Consider the following 19,419-nt stretch of genomic DNA (forward strand, 5'->3'; position numbering starts at 1 on the left):
AGGCCTTAGTCCCTTAGAAAATGAGGCATTTGGCACAGATGAGCCCTGAGGTTCCTTCTAGCTCTGACACCAATGGTCTAGATCTATATTCTATTGGTGTCCCTTTGACTCCTTAACTAAATTCAACCCAATATGCCTTTGTTAGAAATCAGTCCTGTGCCAAATATTATACTTGGAGCTGGGGACACCAAGACAGTTATGAAGAAGTGTCTGCCTTCAAGGAGCTTCCATTCTCCCAGCACACCAAGACCCTAGTTCTTGTATGCCTCACAGAGCAATGCATAAAAAATGAATGAATCAAATAAATCAAATCAAAATCAAATAAAAAATAAAAAAAAAAACAGTACCTAAAACTTTCTGGATTACTGGTCTACATTACCAGATAATGGTAATTATTGAACTTTAAACATTACTAAAAATGTTTTGGTAATTACCAAAACTTACTAAATTTTACTAAATTTACTAAACACTACTAAAATTTTAAATTTTGATTTTTTTAAAAAATAAATTATTTCCTATTAGTGAAGTCTCCTCAGACCTGACTTGGTAGAGGTCTTTTTTGATTTAGGACAACAGTTTATAAAATGTTTCATGACTGATTGAATTGGTCTTGGCCACATCTCACCTGTCCAACTGCTACCTCATGGAGATTCAGGGAAAAACAGGGCTTGGGCAGTTCAGGAATTCCTAGCTTAATGTTTTCCCCATGGGAAAATAGGTTGTGCTCTCTGGGCCTCAGTTTCCTTATCTGGACAATAAAGACAACAATCCTACTTTATCTTGATAATAGAGATTGACAGCTTCCTCACCAGACAGAGCTCACTACCATCTGGCCCTTGTCCTGGAAATGACCCAGAAATTGAACTGACCCCTCAAAATCCACACACACAAGCTCCTCTGATCCTCATGACCTGGTTAGCACCATTTTAGAAGGGAGGAAACTGAGGATCGGGATCACCCATCTAGGGAGGGATGAGACTAGGACTGTAGGGTCTCTCCTGTCTGCTTCCCTCTGCCTTACAGGGTTACCTTGAGCATCCAGCAGGCCCAGAGTCAGGAAAGAACTTTGGAAATCGAAAAGTCAGACTGTCCTGGTTTTCAAGGAGCTCCCATTTTGGAAGGGTTCATCTACAAGTCGGATGAAAAAGTCCCATGGATTTTAGGGAGCTGTGGCAAATTGGGATAAGGCCTTCCAGTTTTGGAGTTTCTCCCATTTGTTTTATCTCTCCCTCTAGGGCTGGAAGTCAACTCTGGAAAGAGGCTAAAAATCACAATGGCTTTGTCCATCCACTTCTTTTTAATTTTTTTTTATTTATTTAAGGCAATGGGGTTAAGTGACTTGCCCAAGGTCACACAACTAGGTAATCATTAAGTGTCTGAGGTCACATTTGAACTCAGGTCCTCCTAACTCCAGGGTCAGTGCTCTATTCACTATGCCACCTAGCTGCTCCTCGTCCACTTTTGTATGTATTAAAAGATAGTATTTGGGCAAAGTATCTCACTAAAGAAACTGAGTTTCCAAGTCCATTGTATCTGCTCCTGAGCTGACCGGAGAGAGTAGGCATTCACTCCCTTTCAGGACAAGGGGTTGGTTCTGCATGAGCAACCAAGGTACAAACTTATTTTCAGCAAGGGAGGTTTATTATTATCTCCACAATACAGATGAGGAACACCTGCCTCAGGACACAGAACTGGGGGGATCTGCCACTTAGGGATTCTCCAGCTGCCTGTGTCCCGGTTGGATTCCAGATGGTTTTTTGCTCTGGAAAACTCTTCCTCTCTTCCCCCCACCCCGGTGAACGGGGTAGCTGTGTCGGGACTTGGAACTGGATCCCAATATGTCACGGCTTCCAAGCTCCCACACATTCACTAAGAAACCAACAGCTGTGCTGACCCCACTAGGAAGCTGGTACAACTCCTGGTGTTAGAGAGACGGACCACAGCCTTCCCCACCCCTACAACGGGACAACAACAGAACCAGCTCGCTGCTAGAACACAAAGAGCTGGGCAAGAAAGGAAGCTTGGTGTGGGTTCTTCCACAGATATATTCCCTGGAAGCCGAGGTTTGAGGGAGCAGGGTGGGTGAGTTACCTGCACCGTGGCACCTTTCGCTTTCTCTTCCGTTACTGGGATGACCACAAAAGCCCGGCCCTGGTTTAGCTAATGGAAAGAATGACTATGGTTACACATGAGATTGAGGAGTTGTGAGGGAGAGAGAAAGCCTCGATTGTCCATGATCCACTTCTGTCCCTAATCCCTCCCCACACCTCACTGAGCACAGCACCTAAGGCCAGGGATGCCCAGCACCCCGCTGGCACAAGGATCATTGGGGAGTCAGCTAACCTGCTTACTATAAGCTTGGCACTGTATCTCCCCTGGAGATACAGAATACCCAGCCACTGAAAGAGAAACTTCAAGTGGGGCTTGGGCTTTCTGGGGGTAAAATAAGCACCAGGCACCAAGCTAGGTAACCAGGATTGGGAGCTGCCGGAACAAAGTGAGGTTTGAGAAAACTGGAAACAACAAATAGAGGCAATCTGAGAAACATGGAAGACATGAAACTGGAAGGACCGTAACACGTGGTAAAGGAAGGGGCAGGTTCAAGCCATTTTAATGATTAATCTTGGTCCTAGAGAATGGATAATGAATCTCACTTCTCCACCCTCCACTGAAAGGATTATGAAGTCAGAATTTCCTATGCTGATAATCACTTGGTTTTGCTCAATTGTTTGTCCGTATTCCAAGGAAGGGAATATTCTGGAAAATGATTGTGGCTTAAGAAAGAAAAATCTTCAATAAAACAACCAATAAATTAAAGCCTTGGGCCCCATCCAGCTTATCCACTAGCCCTGGCTTTCTCCCTTTTCTGGGATATATAAGGAGGAGATGCTGCAAAGGGAAAAGGGCCAAGCCCAGGGGAGAAGTGAAGACAGTACCTTCAAAGAGCCACTGTCCCATAGGATATCAATGTCGTTCTCCATCAGGACTCTGTATTCGAACCCAAGGCTGCTAGTACTAAAGTTCACCTCCACGCTCATCTTCTTCTGACATGCAGTGATGTTTGGGGTCCACAGACTCCCTGTGGGTTATCCCAAGATGGAAAAGGGTGAGGTTCCTAACTCTGCCCTCATGGAACACCCTGATGCCATCTCTTCCCGCCATGGAAATGAACGCCTCTGACTCAAAGCTCTGGGGTCGGACCATCACTGTTTCTCGGGGGGACATGTGAAGAATGAAGCAGGAAGCTGAGCAGACTAGAAGAGGTGTTGGCTCCCCCACACCTGTTGCATCTGCGATCTCCTTAGTACAAGGAATTAGCTTGACCAGAGCCTCTCTGGGTATCTTCCATCTGGAAGCTTTGGTGCTTAAAGGTGCCAAAGACCATTCTTCCCTACAATGGCTTTTACACTGGAAGAGTCATTAACTCATATAGACCTGGAAGGACCCTCAGAGACCATCTAGTCTAGGGAAGGAAACTGAAGCACAGAGAAGGGAAGCATTTGTCCTGTGCTACATAAATAGTAAATAACAATCAGGATCCAAACCCAGGTTCTCTGATTCTAAACTCAGAAATCCTTCCACGGTCTCTGAGTCTTTTTCCTTCTCACAACAGTACACATCAGCAAAAGAGGTGGCAGTAGGCATTATTGTTGGCATTGGGGGGACATAGGGAGATTAAGGAGTGTGGCCAGAGTCACCACACTACCAGCCTGACTTTGTCCAGCTTGCTCGGTGGACGTTGCATGCCGATAAGGGAACACCTCAAACCCCAAACTTCCCCTGGCATGGGCTCTGCCCCCAAGCCTCCCATTGCTTTATTCATGGGATTTGCAAATCAAACCTGTGGTTCACTTCTGGGAACTCAAAGGGTGTGGCCACAGGACACAGGCTTAGGTCAGGCCCACTGCCCAGAAGCGGAACTAAGAGTCTGGTTATCGACTCAGAATCAGGGTGCAAACCTTAGGAAGCATGCCCATTTTTGGATTCACAAAGGTTCTACAAGAACTTAGCTCACAGCAGCCTCATGAGGCTGAATTGAGGAAAAACTCCCCATTTTACAGGGGAGGAAATGGAGGCTCACAGGGTAAAATGGCCAGCATGTATTCATTGCTTTAAGGACGGCTAAGTTCTTTACAAATATGATCTCCTTTGTTATGATCCTCATTCTACAGTTGGGGAAACTGAGGAAGGAAGAGGTAAGTAACTTGCCCATGGTCCCTCAGCAATAATGTCTGAAGCTGGAAGGAGATTCATTGGCCATTGAAAGGCTGGGAAACTAAGATAGACAGAGCTTAAGTGACTTGCTCAGGGTCCCACAGTTTGTAAGGACTGGAGGCTGGATTTGAACTCAGGTCATGTGCCATCTTCTCCAGACCCCTCATACTCACCATATTCTTGACACTGTTTTGAATATTTCATCACTGTGTCTTTGCAATCTAAGAAGACGAAATAAAATGTTTTTACATTTTAGTCAGACTTGTTTCTCCCTCTTCTTGCCCCAGCAACACACACACACATAATTGATGATACCCCATAATGAAACAGTTTGCACCCAGGTCATTGAATTGAAATGCAGCTGTTAAATTTTAAAACCAAATTTAAAAAAAGAGATTAATAAACTGGCACTGAGCGATGGCCCTGGTGCCATGCAAATTGGGAGCCTGAATATAAATAGTGAGTCCAGGAAGCATGGGGATCTGGCACACAGGTGGCCAGCCAACATTTCCAAATGAGCTTTGTGGTTCCAGGATAGTCTTAAGTTGGTTGTCATCTGTGAGACCACCAGGCCTGGATCCTACCTCAGATACAGAATCATGGAAATCCTCTTCCTCAACCCATCCTCTTCTCAGGCCTGCCCTGCTTGTGTGTACTTGGGGACAGGGCAGTGGAGAGAGAATGGGGGGTCCTTTTGGGAACAACCCCCCCCAATCCAACTTGCCAACTTGAGCCCAGAATCCTCAGGCTGCCTGTCTGGACATGGTGCTGACTGCACTAAAAGATTCTAAACCTCCTGAGGACAGGAGCTACTTCATTCTTGGGGGGGGGGCGGTTTTGCCCACCATCATATACCTGGCACATGGAATTTGGAAATGCTTGCTGGCCCTACAAGTCAACATTTCAATTTAAGAAATATTTATTATCTCTTGTGGTTATAGCCCAATGTTGAGTTGACCTCAACCTGCCCTCCTGAAGTTTGTTCAGGGAACTGACCAGACCCAAAAGGCCAAAATACCCAACAATCCCTGACCAGCATGGCCCAAGTAGGTTTGTTAAGCATGTACAGTATGCCAGACATTATTCTTGGCACAGGGGACATTAAGGAAAAATGAAAACCAGTCCCTGCCCACAGGAAGCTGACATTCAAGAAATACAAGAAAACTTCCTAGATGAGGTTTTGACGGCGCTGCAGAAGGAAGTGACTTGTGGCCTCGTGAAGAAGTGGCTTGAGCAAGAGTTGTCCCAGGCAGATTGGGGAAAGGTAAAGGAGAAGGACATTCCAGAGCAATGGTGCACACGCGCAAGGCAAAAAGTGCCTCTGGATGTTCCTGAGGGACAGTGAGGAGCACAGAGCATGAACCAATGACTTTGAACCATCCTTCTGTGTAACCGTGGAAGACCGCAATAATGGATGTGAACAGGATTGCCAAGGAAGAGAAGAGAAGGTGAAGGCCAGAACCTGGGGAACTTCCCACCTTTGGGATTTGGGAACAGGATAAGATGATAATGAAGAGCCAAGAAGATATCACATCTCCAGCCGAGGGAGGAAAGCGTATTTGGGGTCCTGTCCAGTGTCACATGCTGTAGAGAGGTCAGGGAGGCCATTGGAATAATGACCAAGAGATAACTGGTGTCTTGAGAGACAGCAGTTGCCAGGGTCTCCTTTAGAATGTAATCTCCTTGAAGATAGATATTTTTCATTGTCCTTATATCCCTGCCTCCATGATAAATATGTATTAAATTTGGTAGTGGGAACGGACAGCAGTCTGTGAGAGGACAAGCAAGGAGTAGAGTCAGGAAGCAGATACACTGAATGATGACTTTCCCAAGAAGTTTCACCACAAAAGGAAGGAGGGGTCAATGGGTAAGATTTTTGGACATTTCTAAGCAGAGAGAAATGCTTGAGAGAGATGGAGCAGCATTCCAAGAGACACGGGGAGGGGTGAAATGGAGGGATTCATCTTGATGCTTCTGACTTTGAGATGGGAAGAGCAGAATGGGAGGAGTTTGATGAGACTTTAAGTTTTGCATCGCTCTCCTGGGAGATGTATTGGCCTCTGCACTGAGGAATGAGAAGACCTTGCCCCTGCTCCTTCTTTATGTGTTCTAGGAGGAACACCCACAGAGCAGAGCACTGTGTACATTGGCTGGGTGTTTTGTTTTGGTTTTCCTCATGTTTTAATTTGTTTTGTCTTTTCCTCAATAAAAATCTGTTGCATGAGATGCTTTGGGAAGGGGTAGGGTGAACGAGGGATATGAATAGACATTTAAAAACAAAGGAGGGGGGCAGCTAGGTGGCACAGTGGCTAAAGCACCAACCCTGGAGTCAGAAGTACCTGAGTTCCAATTCAGCCTCAGACACTTTATAATGACCTAGCTGTGTGGCCTTAGGCAAGCCACTTAACCCCATTGCCTTGCAAAAAGAAAACCTATTAAAAAAAAAAAAAAACAAAGGAGGCTAATAAAAGCTTATTTAAAAAAACTAAAATAGGGATTTTCCTGAAACCAGAGTATTCACGAAGATAAACAACTGTACTACTTTCCCATGTTATTTCTCTCATTAGGTTGAGTTTCTGGAGGGCAAGGACCTTGTTTTAGCCTTTTTATCTCTAGGACTTAGTCCAGTGCCTGTATACAGTAAGCATATAATAATGCTTGACTATCTGAATCCAGATAGAGGATTGCCTAAGAGTCCTGGGCTTGAGGATTGCAAGTTCAAGAAATCTATCCCAAGCAAGGGCCAGAGGGAAAGAGCCAACAAGATCCTTACTTGGTGACTGGAAACTCTCAGATATGACTGTTGCATCTTCATTCATATTTGCAGGTGGGATATTATGAGCTCTGATGAAATAAGTGGTTTCTGGCTTGATAGGAAATCCAACATAATGAAACTCCCACTAAAAGACAAAATAATTCATTTTTGATCATTCACAGTTTCATGAAATGCAGAAATTCAATGACTTTTTTTGGACATTGTTTTTCAATTTCTTATGAAGTCGCATGTCAAGTTTCCAAATGGGCAAAGGACAAAACAAAATGCACAGCCTGAATTGCCTTGAGTTGTCAGAACCAGAGGAGAGGCAAGGGAAAACAGGGGATGGAGCACTGGAGAAGTATGTGTGGAAGATAAGAATCCTCGTCTATATAGGATGAACCCTCACTCCCAGAGAACTGGGAAGCCCAGGGTCTCTCTCTACAGGACCCCAGACAGGTGAGCTAGAACAGACTCGTGTGGCATTAAAAGTGTTTTCTGCACCTTTCACTGTGTAAATAAAACCTGGTCTGTTTGAAGCCTTGTGAGTCTGTGTGCTTGTAAAAGGAATGGGGTTGCCACCATTGAGGAAATGTCAGCTACCGAACTTTCCCAGTTCTACCTGAGGCCGGGGCAGCAAGCCAGTTTAATGGGAGAGATTCCCAAATCACAGCCAAGTCCTTTGTATTAGGAAGTTGCCACAGATTCCAACAGTTAACCCTGGAAGTGACCAGGTTATCAGACCCACACTCAGTACTAAAATGCACTCCTGGGGGGGGGGGGGGGGGCGGTTCTTACTTTGCTGCCATTGGGTGGGGTTTGATTGTCAAATACTTCCGTGTAATTGCATCTCACACAGTTGTAGGATGAGGATTGGCCCTTTTCATTCACACAGATCTTGGTGGCCTTTAGCATTTGGATGCTGCCTAGAAGCAACGGAGAAGAGAACATTCAGGGAAAAAATCATCCAATGGACAAGTAACCAACATTTATAAAGCCCAAGGATAAAAAATAAAATCATAAACAATCTTGCCCTCAGGAGTTTACACTCTAAAAAGGGAATCAAATGATATGAATCAGAACATGAAAGATAACTACTTGATTGGAGGGAAGTTCACTTTGGAGGCAGTAGCCGTGAAAATGACTGGACACATGTGCCAAGACATTCCCCCCCTCTGGCAGACGTAGCAGAGTCTGGTGTGAGCGTCTCGGGTGAGGGGCTGGAGAGGGCTCCAGAAACTGGTTATAATATTCCATTCGAATGGATCTGTAAGATGGGATCCTTGTGGGATTTATACAACAGTGGGGAGACTGTGCTGGTGATTAAAAACCAGTAGCAGCAGCAGCATGGGTACCTGGTCACTGGTCACAAGAAATCCAGGCCATTTGCTATATCCTCTTTAGAACCTTAAACTTTCTAGTTACTGCGGGTAACTAGATATATTTATCTTGTAGACATCAGTGCAACACAGACACACATAGTTCTCCTCACTGCCACCATCCCTACATCCCACACGTACCATCTTGCTTGAGTGTCCAGCTTATCTTCAAAAGGATTGCATCCGAAAGGGTCTCAGGGCTGGCAACAGAATCTACACGGAGGGTCTGCAACCCTCCTGGAGTCAGGTTGTTTTTGACCAGCCATTCTGAGGATGGACCTTAAATAGCAACATGAAGAATGGACATTTGTATAGCACCATAAAGCACAATTAGGTAGTACAAGTATGGTTGGGGGCAGCTGGGTGGTTTGGAGGATAGAACCATGAACTTGGAGTCAGGAAGACCTGAGTTCTAATCATACTTCCCACTTACTGGATGAGTGACACCTGTTCATCCCAAATAATCATTCTCTGCCTCAGTTTCCTCATCTGTTTAATAATGAAATTGGATTCATTGTCCTCCAAGATCCCTTCACAATTCAAATCAGTTATTATCCTCTTGTTATAGATTAGGAAACAGATTCAGGGGGTTTAAGTGAGTCACAGAGAAAAGAAATGCTAAAGATGAATCCTATTTACTTCCTATGTGACCTTAGCCAAACAACTTGACCACCTCAGGTCTCAGCTTCCTCATCTCTAAAATGAAGAATCTGGACTATAAGAACACTGAGCTCTAAATCCTGTGACATGACTCCCTGCTGTGTGAGATTTAGTACATCACTTGTCCATAGCACAGTATACCCTGATTCCCCCAACTGCTGGTGCCCATTCCCCCAAATGGGCATAGTCACATGCCTTCAACGTTCTCTCTTCCCCTCCCCAACTACCTTGGGGTTGTTCCGAATTTATTCTGTCCATATTTATTTATGTTCATGGGGTAACTGGGTAACTCGGTGGAAAGTATTGGAAGCCCTAGGCTCGAACACTTACTTGCCCTGGGCAAGGCACTCACCTATGGCTGCCTCAGTTTCCTCATCTGTAAATTGGGGATAATAAAAGCACCTCCCTCCCAGGGTGGTTGTGAGAATTAAATGAAATAGTATCTAGATAGGACTCTACAAATGTTTGCAATTGTTCAATTTTTCTAATTCAAATGAACTGAATTAACAACGAACCAAAGACCAAATGGGCTCTTTGGAAAATCCTAGTTCAGCCTTCTATGAATACAACACAACAAAGGAACGAACTCTGTGTAGTAACTGGGCCCCAACAAGAAATACTGGCATGTGAATGGGATGGAATGTTACTTTAGTATAAATAGTGACAGATATTAAGAATTCAGAGCAGTGGAGAAGGGCTGATGGGCAGGAGGCCCATGGAGAGTGGGAACCAGAGGATGCATTGAGGCACATACAGGAGGGCCAGTAGAGATAAGAATGCAAACAGGCATGATAAAATCTGAAGAGAACTGAGAAGCAAAAGATCACACAGGGACCGGATGCAAATAAGAGCTGGGGAGATTGCTTTGTTCATCTTTCTGTGTATGTTTTCCTTTATACAAATTAAACTAGAGTTTGGATTTTAATTGGGTAATTCTGTGCTTTCTTGGGTTTCTGCATTTGACAGGATGCTTTGTGGATAGCTCTGATGCTTCTAATTAAAAATGCTTTTTGAAAAGTCATCCCAGGTTGGAAATATCCTCCCAGTTGGCTCCTAAGTTAATGCTACACTTCTGGAAATTCATTTACCCCCTAAATGACTACAAACAATTTGGTTTCTCTCAATCCACCCCAGGGAGAGTTTTCAGTGAACTGAATACAGACTTACCTGGCTCAGGAAAACACTTTATGGACTGTAAGAAAAGAAAGAGACCAAACATCAATCACCAAAAAATGACAATTCCTAGTGGTCCCCGCTCTGACCCAGATCTGCTGAGCACCTAGCAGCTACCGTCAAAATGTTTGTTGAATGGTTATAATGACCATGAGGCAATGGAATGACCTTGGAGGTTACTGAGTCCAACTCTCTCATTTTACAGTGGAGAAAGCCAAGAGGTGAAGGAACCTGCTCGGGTTCACTCAGCTAGCCGGGTCTGAGGCTGTCTTCCTTACATAGGGACCAGAGCTCTCTCCACCTGACCACATGCTTCCTGCCTCTCAATCATAGTATGACTTCCAAGCTCTCACAGAGTCTTTTGTTTTAACAAGTTCAGTTTTTCCCCATGATGAATTTTGTCAAAATCAGCTGGTGTCATTTGATGTCTTGGGACCAAAGCCAAGGGAAGTGATTGGCTGTTGGTTTTTAGATGTGTCTGCCAGATACCAGATCTGAGATACCATTGATCTAAGAACTCCTTGCAATTCTCCCTCAAGAAGCAAGTCACCACCTGCTTTACAACTGGTCTTTTCATGGGGGGCCAAGAGGGCAGTGAGAAGTTCGGGTCTGCCCACAAACCGAGTCTTGCCAAGGAACCTAGGTCCTCCTCTGGACTGCCTTATTTCCTGTGACATAAAGAGAAGGTACTAAAGTCTGGGTATGTATGGACTACACCAGAAGTTCCTTTCAGGCTCGAAATATGATCATTTTCCTGACCCTAGAACCTGCATCCCCTGACTCAGCTTTGGGGAGAAAAGAGCTTTTAAAAGCCTCAAGGCTATAGCATGCCAGGTAGGACCTGCCTTGACCTAATGTCGCCTTCCTATTTGCTGACCTCACAGGCTCAGTTGGCTGCATCTCCTAGTTTCAGAGCCACCTCTGAGCCATGAGACATGAGTCAAACTGCCCTATTTTTAGGGCACTTGAGAAGTTGAGTCCCAAATTCTTATCCAATTCATTAATAATTGAATATCCCATCAATGAAACTCTCCCTCTTCCATCTGCCAGATAGCATTTCCACAACTCTCAGAGATTTCCTGGGATGAATGGCAGCCAACCCTAAGAACACTTTCCCTTCTACCTTCTCACTGAGCCAAGAACATCTGTATTTTGCTTCTTGGCTGTTTCTCCTCTTCCCATCCCTCTGTTTTCCAAACTGAAGCATTCCCAGATCCATCAGCCAGTGAGAGTGTCACCCACCATGCAGCATCAGAATTAAGTTAGGGTTGGTCAGACAACCACATGGGGTCAAATCCTAGCTCTGCCATTTGCTGTTGGTATGAGCTTCAGCTTCTTCAGCTAAATGACAGGACAGGGTCCAAGGATCTCTGAAGTTCTTTCCCTGGCAAAGACTGAATGAGTAACAAATGTCAGTTGACCTTTTCATTGAACCTAGTATGTGTCCCATGTCATCCAGAAACCTCAATCTGCCCTTCCCTTAAAAAGTCGGATGAGTTAGCTTTCCACGAATAGCTTTTGAAGAGCAATGGGACTGCATGGTCAGTCCTGGAGAGGTTGTAGGTGTCTTGGAAGCTGAATGCTCTTGTCTTTGGAGGACAAAGGAGTCTTAGAAGGTGATGAAAGAACAGGCTAGGGCATGGGGCTTGTCTTGGGAAGCAACCAAGTCTAGCCACAAGGCCCAGGAAAGAAAACCAGGGACAGAATAGCCCCCTCTACCTACCTCCTCTGCCTCCCCATCTGCCACTGCCTTACTCCAATGCTCAATTTTGTCAACCTTCACTATGTGATGGAGACAAAGATGAGTGTATTTACAAATGAACATAGGCATCGGGGCTTTAGAAATGCTAGCCATATCACCATCGCCATCACCATCATCATCATCATCATCATCATGACTGCCACTGTCACGAGCCAACCGTCAGGCTGAGAGACACAAAGGTGGAAACAAGGACAGGATGGAGTTCACATCCGAAGGGAGAAACAGCATGCATGCCAGCAACTGCCACCTGAGTAGATGGGCAGTGATCCCAGATGGGATGGCACCAACCAGCAGCTGGGGGGGACTGAGAAAGGCCCCCCTCCCCTTGCTGAAGGGAGGGGTAGGAGAACAGTGAGCCAGCAAGAGTGTAGAAAGAGGGAGGCTTTCTCTTGGTAGAAGCAAAACTCAGCATTCAAACTCAGGTCCTAAATCTAGTCTTCCCACCAGACCATCTCCCTAGGTCTCTGTCAGGGAGTGCAAACATCCTGCAGAGCTCGGAGGGCCTTCACGATCAAATGGAGAGTCAGGATCTACTTGGGAAACTTTGGGGCGCAGGGGGCTGGGTTTTGGGGCTGCATCACACTGTAGAGGATAGCCTTTGGGTCTCCCCCAGGACCACAGGAGCTCGGAGAGGCCAGGGCTTGGGCTCGGCCTCTCTTTGTAAACCCTGGGTGCTGTGACTATGTGCGCTGGGGCTGCTCGTATCTCCTGTACTGCCCGGAAAGCCCCGAGCTGTGGCCCAGAAGCACCAGAAGTGGGGGCCTAGAAGAGAAGCCAAGCAGACCAGGTGGGGGGGGGACTTGGGGGCAGGGGACTGGAGAGAGAGAGACAGAGACAGAGAGACAGAGAGAGAGACAGAGAGGCAGAGAGAGAGAGAGAGAGAGAGAGAGAGAGAGAGAGAGAGAGATGGAGAGAGACAGAGAGACAGAGAGGCAGAGAGACAGAGAGAGAGAGAGACGGAGACAGACAGACAGAGAGAGACAGACAGAGAGACAGAGAGACAGACAGAGAGGCAGAGAGAGAGAGAGAGAGAGAGAGAGAGAGAGAGAGAGAGATGGAGAGAGACAGAGAGACAGAGAGAGAGACAGAGAGGCAGAGAGAGAGAGAGAGAGACGGAGACAGACAGAGAGAGACAGAGAGAAACAGAGAGACAGAGACAGAGAGAGTCAGAGACAGAGACAGACAGACACACGCAGACAGGCAGGCAGAGAGAGACAGAGAGAGACAGAGAGACAGAGACAGAGAGAGAGACGGAGAGAGAGAGACAGAGAGACAGAGAGGCACAGACAGACAGAGACACAGAGAGGGGGGCAGCAGGCCTGGGGGGCGCCTTAGGGGTTCCCTGGAGGGGCCCCAGCCCGGGCCCCGCGGCCAAGTCTCACCCTTTCACCCCCCCGGCCCCCCCCCCGCCGCGTCCCCTCGCGGCTCCCCGCGGTCCGGGGGGCTCACCTGGGCGGGGGGGGGCCCCGGGGGCGACGCCGCGCAGCCACAGCAGGGCGCAGCCCAGGACGGGGAGCAGCCGCGGGAGCATCTCTGAGGCTCCCCGCGCGCCCCGCCCCGCCCGAGGCCCCGCCCCGAGGCCCCGCCCCGCCCGAGGCCCCGCCCCGAGGCCCCGCCCCGCCCGAGGCCCCGCCCCGGCCCCGCCCCGCCCCCGGCGCACCTCAGGTTCCCTCGGTGAAATGGGGGTGCGGGGGGCGGGCCGGGCCGGGGCGGGGCGCGCGGGGCGGCGCCGGGGCCGTTGGAGTCGGGCGGCCGCAGCGGCCGCAGGAGGCCCGGAGCCCCGAGCCGCGGTGAGGGGGGCGGGGCGGGGCCCCCCGACCCTGGGGGGGAGGGGAGGGGGCGCTGGGGGGGGGCGGGGGGCCGGGGAGGGGCCGCGGCGCCGGGCCGGGCCAGGGCGGCGCCACAGCTCCCGAGGAGGGGCCCCCCGGGGGGCCGAGCGCTGGGTGAGGGTCGCCCGGAGCCCCTGCCTGCAGCTGGGGGACCCCGCACTCAGGGAAACTGAGGCCGCCCAGCCTCCCCCGTGGAGCCCGCAGCGGCCGGGCCGGGATGGCACCCACGGGTCCGGGAGAAGCCGCAGGGCAGGGGGCGGTGGGCGCGGAATGCTGGCAGGGCAGGGCGGAGGAATGCGCCAGCTGCGGGCCAGCGGCCCAGGAGACTCTCGAGGGCAGGGCCTGAAGGCAGGGGTGCCCGAGCCCCCCAAAGGGCCCAGGGTCCTTTTGTGAAGTTCCCACGGGGACAGTCCGGGGGCGCCGGGCCACCCCATGCCTCGCAGCAAGCCTCTCCCGTCATCTTTGAAGAAAACCAGCAAAGAAACAGCCGGGAAAGAGGCAGGTCAGGCAAGAGGACCGTTGGGTGGGCCTGGAACATTCTGGAGGGCTGGACCCAGAGGGCAGCTGTACGTGATCCTGGGTCCCCTCGTCCGGGGTGGGGATCGCCGCTGCCCCACTGGCGCTGATAGCCCGGCCCGGAGGGACAGCCAGCCCACTGCTCCGATGAGGATGCCCCAAGACTTGGCAGACACCGGAGAGCCTGGGGCGACAGTTCCCAAAGGTTCCACCCTTGTGCCTGGGTTTCAACACTCAGCTCCCTTAGGTGCAAGGTTGAAGGCCAGATCAGGCAGCAATTGGTTAAAAAAAAAAAGATTCAGGAGATCTTAGAGGGTTGCAAGCTGAGTCAGGGCTCCACCTTGGGCACGGCTCCACCTGGGGCAGAGAGGTGCCAGCCTTGCCTTCCTTGGCCCTGGTTGGCCCTCGCCTGCCCGCTTTGGGCACCAGGGCCTGGAGATGGATCTTGATACGTGGAGAGGACTCAGAGGCGGCAGGCAGGTGGGCAAAGGGCCCCACGGGGATTGGCTGAAGGAGATGGGTGTGGTGAGCTGGCCGGGACCCGAGTGCAGTCTTCAGGGATTTCCACATCTGTCCTGTGGCTAAGGGATCATTAACCTCGCCCTGCCTGACCCTAGAGTACAGAACCAGGAACGAGCAGACTGAGGGCCACGGGCCGCCCGCCTCCAGAGATGGGCACCCTTTCAGGAGAGGCCTCCACGATTCCTTCATGGGCCGGGCAGCTGCTGAGGGTTCTACAGGCTCTGAAATTCTGGGTCCCTGTTTTTGTTCCACTTCAGGACGGGTGGTACGAATGAGGACTTGAATGGGGGGAGGGGTCACAGAGTTGTCTAATTTGACCTCAATGGCAAGGAGCTGGAGGGGGCTTAGGTGTGGGGAGCCTTGAATGCCAGGAACAGAAATCTGTTTTCATAGGACGAGTCTGAACATATTCTCTGTACATTAGGATAACTTTTTGATCTGGAGGCTGGAGAGTGGAAGAGACAGATGGGAGACAGGAAGACTGGGAAGAGGACCTAAGACAAGAGGGAACTGAGGCAGCGGTCTAGCCAATCTTGGCTCTTTGGAAACTCTCCCAGGCTCTTTCCTCCAGAGCTGTTGGTGTCCTCCCCAGCCCCCACCCCAGCCCCCCTTTCAAGGATGGACCAGCCGTCTCTCTCAGTTCTTCCTAGGGTCTTCTGACCTTGGCATCTCTCAGCCTTCTCAGCAGGCTTCTCTATCTGGGTCTTTCTTGGAAAGCCAGAGTTTACATTTTATCACATTCCCAGGAGGAAAATATTATCAATCATCCTGGGGGGACAAATACACAAGTCATTGTTCTTCTGCCTAGAAATTAGGTCAGTCAGAACCTCGCCACGTCCCACAGGCCCTCAGATACTCCCAGCCAGGCAGAGCAGACCCTCAAGAGGGGCTCAATCAATCGGCATTTCATAAGCCCCCACTGTGGGCACTACGACCAACGTAAGAGTAGATACTCTTATTGTGGAAGGGGGCTAGAGATCAGTCCAAGATGCTTCATTAATCACCACCGCCTTGCTTGGCACTGTTTACAATAGCAAAACAAGAGCCCAGGTCCTCAAGATGCTTGGGACAGGTGAACAGGACCAAGGAGGAGAAGGGAAACACAGGACCAAGGAGGGAGGGGATGATGGGAGTTCTCTCTTGAGCTAACCCTCTCCATGAGCTTTCCCAGGTTTCCTCCCCAGGTCTATTCAAACCAGCCAGGGGTGCCCATGTGTGTCCACCCGCTCACACTGACTGCTCAGAAACCCCAGACTGTGACTATTTCTGGGGCACTGTCAGAGCCTGAGGGCGCAGACCTGGGGATATGGCCTCCTTCCCCCCACAGAGTTACAGAGCTCAAGCTGGAAGGACCTTGAAGGTCAGCAAAGTCCAACCCCCTCATCTTTGAGATGAGGGAAGAAGGCTCTGAAAGTTAGGGGACCTCTCTAGGCGGCACAGCTAGAGTGACGGAAGGGGCCAACTAGTCTGACTTCCTTATTTTACAGAAGGGGAAGTTGGGGCTCTGGAGAGACAAGGTCACACAGTAAGAAGCAAAGGTAGGGTGGGAAGCCTAGTGCTAGAATCAAAGCTGGAAAGTGTCTAACCCTTTCATTTTACAAAGGAGGTCCAAAGAGGGGGTGTCTTTATCTGACTGCCAGTGCTCTGATCACTAGCTGGTCTTCCTATTTTTCTCCACCCTTAGTAGAAGGGAAGGTTTTCTTAGCACAGCCCCTCAGAAACCTGGGCAAGGCAGGCATGGGTTTCACCAGCCCCAGGGCCAAGGACATGGTCCAGGGGTTACCTTTCTATCCAGGAGGACAGTTTGCAAAAGCAAACTGGACTTTGAAGGAGAGAGGGAATTTCCCCATGGATACTTGGTTTTTTTTTAACTGACCAGAGACTCGGGCTGCCCTCCCAGGAGGAATTTTCCATTTTGTTCCTTCTACAAATATTCCCAGTGCCCTAGACTCCTGCCCAAATGTCAGCGGAATCAGCTTCCACAAGGTCTGAGTGTCCCTTAATATAAGGATGCATTTGGGGATGTATCAGCCCCAGGGCAACTGTGGGGTCCCCAACCCTTGGGAGTTGGGACCCCTCTTTGGAGAAGGAGCCTAAGGCCAGGATAAACCCTGGATTTGGAGGTTTTAGAGGACTTGGATCAGAATCATGGCTGTGCCATGAGATACCAGGGTATCCTTGGATTGTTCCCTTCACTGCCTTGTGCCTCAGTTTCTCCATCTTTAAAATTAGGGGGCTGGACTCCATGGACTCCGAGATCCCTTCGTGCTCTAACATGATTCTGCCCTGTCATTCTCCTGGGGAGAGAACCAAGTCACATCATCATGAAGCCCGTTATTTCATGTTAGACTCAGCCTCCAAGTTCCCTTTGAGCTCTGTAACTTGGGTTCCCCATGCCCCTGCCACAATCCTGGCCAGCGGCCAGCCAGTCTAGACGCCTGTGGCTGTGGTAGTCCTAGTGAAGGACACAGAAAGGCTCTGAGTAAACCTTCCCCAATCTGGGCCCGAGATCCGCAAAGAAACAAGGGCACCATTGTTTGCTTTGTGAGCTGTACTATTCAGTCCCATTTCAGCAGTGTGAATCCTAGCTTGTATAATAAAGTGTCTGGGGAGAGACTGAGTCTAAGAGACAGAGGTGGGGGAGAGTGGAAACCTAGAGGGGAGGAGGAGAGAGGGAGGAAAGAGCAAGAGTGGAGAGAGCAAAAAATGAAGGGAAAGAGGAGGGGGGAAGAGGAAGAGAAAAGCTAGAAGGGAGATGGAGGGAAAGAGGAAGAAGAGAGGTAGAGATCGGGGGGAAGGAGGGAAAGGAAAGAAAAGAGGAAGAGATGGAGGAGAGGAAAAGAAGAAGAAGAAAATTGGAGAGAAAGGACTCGCTTGGGCCAAACCTTGAAATAAGGATACAAGTAGATCTAACTTTCCAGGTAGATGGTGAAGGCCTGCATGACGTTCCGAAGCCAAGATGGAATTTGAGTTCAGGGGACCTCCATGGCTACAACGTGAGATGTCGCCCAGAGAACATGGAGAGATCAAGGGCTTGACCAGGGTCAGATGGTATCTAGCTGGCTCTGTGCCCACCTCTCATAAAGGGGAATGATGACAGAGGAGGCAGGAGAAGCAGAGTGAAGTCAGGGAAGCCATAGGGTGGAGAGCCTATGGAGGAACTGCCATCTTATCTTGGCGGTCAAAAGGAGCTATTGATGGTTTCTGAGCAGAGAAGGGTCAACTGTAGGAAGGTTACAAGTGTGTGTGTAGCAACTGTTTAAATTGAGATAAATGGGCTCCAGTCCCCCAAAAGTCATTTCTCCTGGTTCCTCCTTAGTCTTTGCCTTTTGGTGACTCTTCACCTTCCGTTTCTTATTGGCTTAGTGACTAAGTCTTCTGTCCTGCTTTGGTTTTCCTTTACTTTGCACAATTTCATGAAAGTCTTCGCCTTCTTTGTCTTCCAGATAATTGTCAGTTCTTAATTGCCGCATAATATTCCATTCCATTGATGTGCCACAATTATTTTTTAACAGCCTTTGTTATTGGACTTGGGGTGCTTCCAGGTTTTTGCAGTTATAATCCCCCTATACAAATCTTGCAGAAGATCACTTTCCCCCCCTCTTGGGGTGGCTTCCCAGCAATGGAACTGGGTCAAGGGTGCAATTACCTTTGTGACATGGATTGTCCATCACATAGACCTCCAAAACAATGCTTTTAAAATACAAGTAATTCGGGGGAGTTAATTTTGTGTTCATTGTATTTTGTTTTGGTTGAAGCAGTTGGGTTTTTCTAGATCCTTTTTCATAGCATCTGCCAATAATGATATGTCGACCTCTGTATTCTCAGAGTTTCACCCCTCTGATATCTTTTCCTTAGTCTAATTGTAGTGGTAAGACCTGTTCAATGCTTCCTTATAGCAAACAGGTGAATGTGGGGCCCTTGCTTTGTACTTGATTGTAATGGGAATGGTTTATAGCAAAAAGCCAAGTGCTAATTATCCTCTCTCTGGAGGAGAAAACTGAGCTTCATTTGTCTCCTGCGGAAAAGAAGGGGGCTGGACTCCATGGACATCCAGGTCCCTTCCAGGTATAAGATCCAGGGAATCTGAGGGAGGGGGACTAGGAATGAATGAAGGTGGTCCCACATTGTGCCAAAGAATTGGCTTGTTTCGTTGGTGGCCAACCACAGAACCCCTTGTATGGCTCAAGGTATCAGGCTGGAGAGGTCAGCCACAGAGAGACCACAGATTCACTGGCTTCCAAACACCAGAGAACACCAAGGCTTAGAGGGTTGAACAATTTCTCTAGTATGTATTGGAGTTGGGCTTTGAAATCAGGCTTCTCCAGACCTAAGCATTAAGCATCCTTAATACGGCCTGGACAAAAATCCTATATTTGTTTCCCTCTCCCTATACAGTATAAGACAAGTAGGTGGCACAGTGGATAGAACACTGGGCCTGAGCCAGAAAGATCTGAGTCCAAATGTGGATTCAGACACTTAACTAGCTGGGTGACACTAGGCAAGTCACTTAATGTCTCATTTTACTCATCTGTAAAATGAGTTGGAGAAGGAAACCACTCCCATAGCTTTGCCAGGAAAGTCCCAATGATTTTTGATCTAGAAGAT

The 19,419-nt window shown here is 48.8% G+C and overlaps 2 protein-coding genes across 9 annotated transcripts in view; one reads left to right on the plus strand and one right to left on the minus strand.

Moving 5' to 3' along the window:
- The window catches only part of IL17RB (interleukin 17 receptor B), a 25,975-nt gene extending 13,224 nt beyond the window's left edge, over positions 1-12,751 (minus strand). The window contains exons 1-7 of one of the 3 annotated variants that reach the window (XM_074199176.1): positions 10,177-12,751; positions 8,491-8,628; positions 7,769-7,896; positions 6,989-7,115; positions 4,389-4,436; positions 2,937-3,079; positions 2,092-2,160 (exon numbers count right to left, since the gene is read on the minus strand). In XM_074199176.1, coding sequence (XP_074055277.1) covers positions 2,092-2,160; positions 2,937-3,079; positions 4,389-4,436; positions 6,989-7,115; positions 7,769-7,896; positions 8,491-8,628; positions 10,177-10,228 — 705 coding nt within the window. In that variant the 5' untranslated portion in view covers positions 10,229-12,751. The remainder of the gene's footprint in view (positions 1-2,091; positions 2,161-2,936; positions 3,080-4,388; positions 4,437-6,988; positions 7,116-7,768; positions 7,897-8,490; positions 8,629-10,176) is intronic. The other 2 variants (XM_074199174.1, XM_074199175.1) reach the window with 2 other exon arrangements.
- Positions 12,752-13,664: 913 nt separating this feature from the next.
- The window catches only part of CHDH (choline dehydrogenase), a 32,580-nt gene continuing 26,825 nt past the window's right edge, over positions 13,665-19,419 (plus strand). Inside the window, exon 1 of one of the 6 annotated variants that reach the window (XM_074199173.1) lies at positions 13,665-13,734. Coding sequence is in view for 1 of the 6 variants with exons in the window: in XM_074199166.1 (XP_074055267.1) it covers positions 14,206-14,275 (70 nt within the window). In the remaining 5 variants the exon portion in view is untranslated. Of the gene's footprint in view, positions 13,735-13,843; positions 14,276-14,786; positions 15,077-17,562; positions 18,880-19,419 lie in introns of those variants that run through there. The other 5 variants (XM_074199171.1, XM_074199166.1, XM_074199169.1 and 2 more) reach the window with 5 other exon arrangements.

The sequence above is a fragment of the Macrotis lagotis genome, chromosome 8, assembly GCF_037893015.1.
Source record: "Macrotis lagotis isolate mMagLag1 chromosome 8, bilby.v1.9.chrom.fasta, whole genome shotgun sequence".
In the NCBI taxonomy this organism is placed as follows: domain Eukaryota; kingdom Metazoa; phylum Chordata; class Mammalia; order Peramelemorphia; family Peramelidae; genus Macrotis; species Macrotis lagotis.